Source organism: Nannospalax galili, unplaced genomic scaffold (genome assembly GCF_000622305.1).
Source record: "Nannospalax galili isolate Female #2095 unplaced genomic scaffold, S.galili_v1.0 scaffold627, whole genome shotgun sequence".
NCBI lineage: Eukaryota > Metazoa > Chordata > Mammalia > Rodentia > Spalacidae > Nannospalax > Nannospalax galili.
The window spans coordinates 1,773,079-1,774,591 of record NW_008355786.1 but is presented as its reverse complement, the minus strand read 5'-3'; the positions used below and the strand labels follow the sequence as shown (position 1 = coordinate 1,774,591).

Sequence of the window (1,513 nt, the reverse complement as noted above, 5' to 3'; positions counted from 1 at the left end):
TCAGCCAATGTAGATATGATGGAAATCATTGGCACCAAAAGCAGCATTTCACTTGGGGCACTTTCGCTGGCGAGTGTCATAGCGCGTCTTCATACACTCAAAGCAGAATACATGAAAACACTTGGTAAGCACTGCATCCTTTTTTCGCATATTACAGCAGGGACAGGTCAGTTGTGCCTTGTAGTCCTTTATCTCTTCCATCAGAACCTCATCACACTTCGGCACATTGTCTGACTTCTTAGTGGTCTCCAGCTTCCTTCGAAATCTAGAGATGTCCTTCTGGGCTCATTTGAAATTGAACAAATCCTTTTCCTTGGTGACACTGTTCTCCATGATCTCAACCTGAAAGTCATGGAGCTTTTTCTGTGCCATCTCCAGTTGCACTTTGAGGTCGTCTGCATGCTGGGCTGCCTCCATTGCCTTGTGCTTATTTATCTCCAGGGCTTGGGTCCTGAGGCCCAGCTCCTTCTCTCTTGTGCCAATGTTACTCTGAAGAAGGTGCTCCTCTTTCAGTTTCCTCACTACTTGTAACTGGGCATCCACCTGAGTCTTCAGAGTCAAAACCTGGTCTGCTAACTCCTCCTTTTCCTCTTTAAGCAACTTATGGATCTGATTGGACTTGATCCGCTCTGACATGAGCTTGAAATTTGCATCACCCTTCTCCCGCAACTGCTGCATTAAGCAGATATTCTGCTCTTGTATGTCTTCAAAGGCCTGGCCTGTGACATCCATCTCAGAGAGGAGAGCTTCCTCCTGCTTGGCCATGGCTGGCTTCTTCTGCAGGTACTCAATCTGCTCCTCCACAGGCCGGATCTTCCTCAGGGCATTCTCATCAGCCATTTTCTTGTTCTCTTTCTTCTCCTTATCCTCCAGATCCTTGAGTCTTTGTCTGAGATCTTCCAACTCTGCCTTAGACTTATTTTCAGCTGCCATTAACTGCACTTTGTCTCCCTTTTCCTTTGGGGCAGAGGGGTACATGTCGAGCAGCGACTTCATCTCCTTCTCCCTCTCTTGTGCTTTCTTGAGTTTAATCTTCAATTGCTTGATAATTTTTGCTTTCTTTTTGCTTCCATCATCATGTTTCCCACTCTCTTTATCACTGGTAGTTAGAAAAACCTCCATATTGCAGAGGATATCTCTCCCCCACAGGTTATGGGGAAGCCCTGCAGCTAGGAGCAGTTTAATAGCTCCTGTATTGCCATCTGGGTCAGTCCAGACCACGGGACGTTGGACCTGTAAAGTATTTTATAAGCCCCCAACACCTTGTATAGGGGGTCCAGGCTTATGGTGCCAATGAGACAAGTCTTCTTCCTGTCTAATTACAGCAATTTCAGCCCCTGTATCAATTAGACCTTTAAACTTATGGCCATCTAGAGAGAGTTGCATCCTAGGCTTATGCAAATCAATAGGCATCATCCATTGGACATGGGGGGTGTATTTCCTTACTTCCTCTCTTTGAGAGGCATCCTGTTGCCCATTTAAAGGCACCTTTTTTATGGGTTTACCATCTGCA

At 46.0% G+C, this 1,513-nt stretch overlaps 1 protein-coding gene across 1 annotated transcript; it reads right to left on the bottom strand.

Moving 5' to 3' along the window:
• On the bottom strand, window positions 1-1,122 carry LOC103750366 (E3 ubiquitin-protein ligase BRE1A-like). Its single transcript, XM_008853418.1, is given in 1 exon segment — window positions 1-1,122. A coding segment is annotated over 1 exon segment (1,122 nt).
• Window positions 1,123-1,513: the final 391 nt, after the last annotated feature.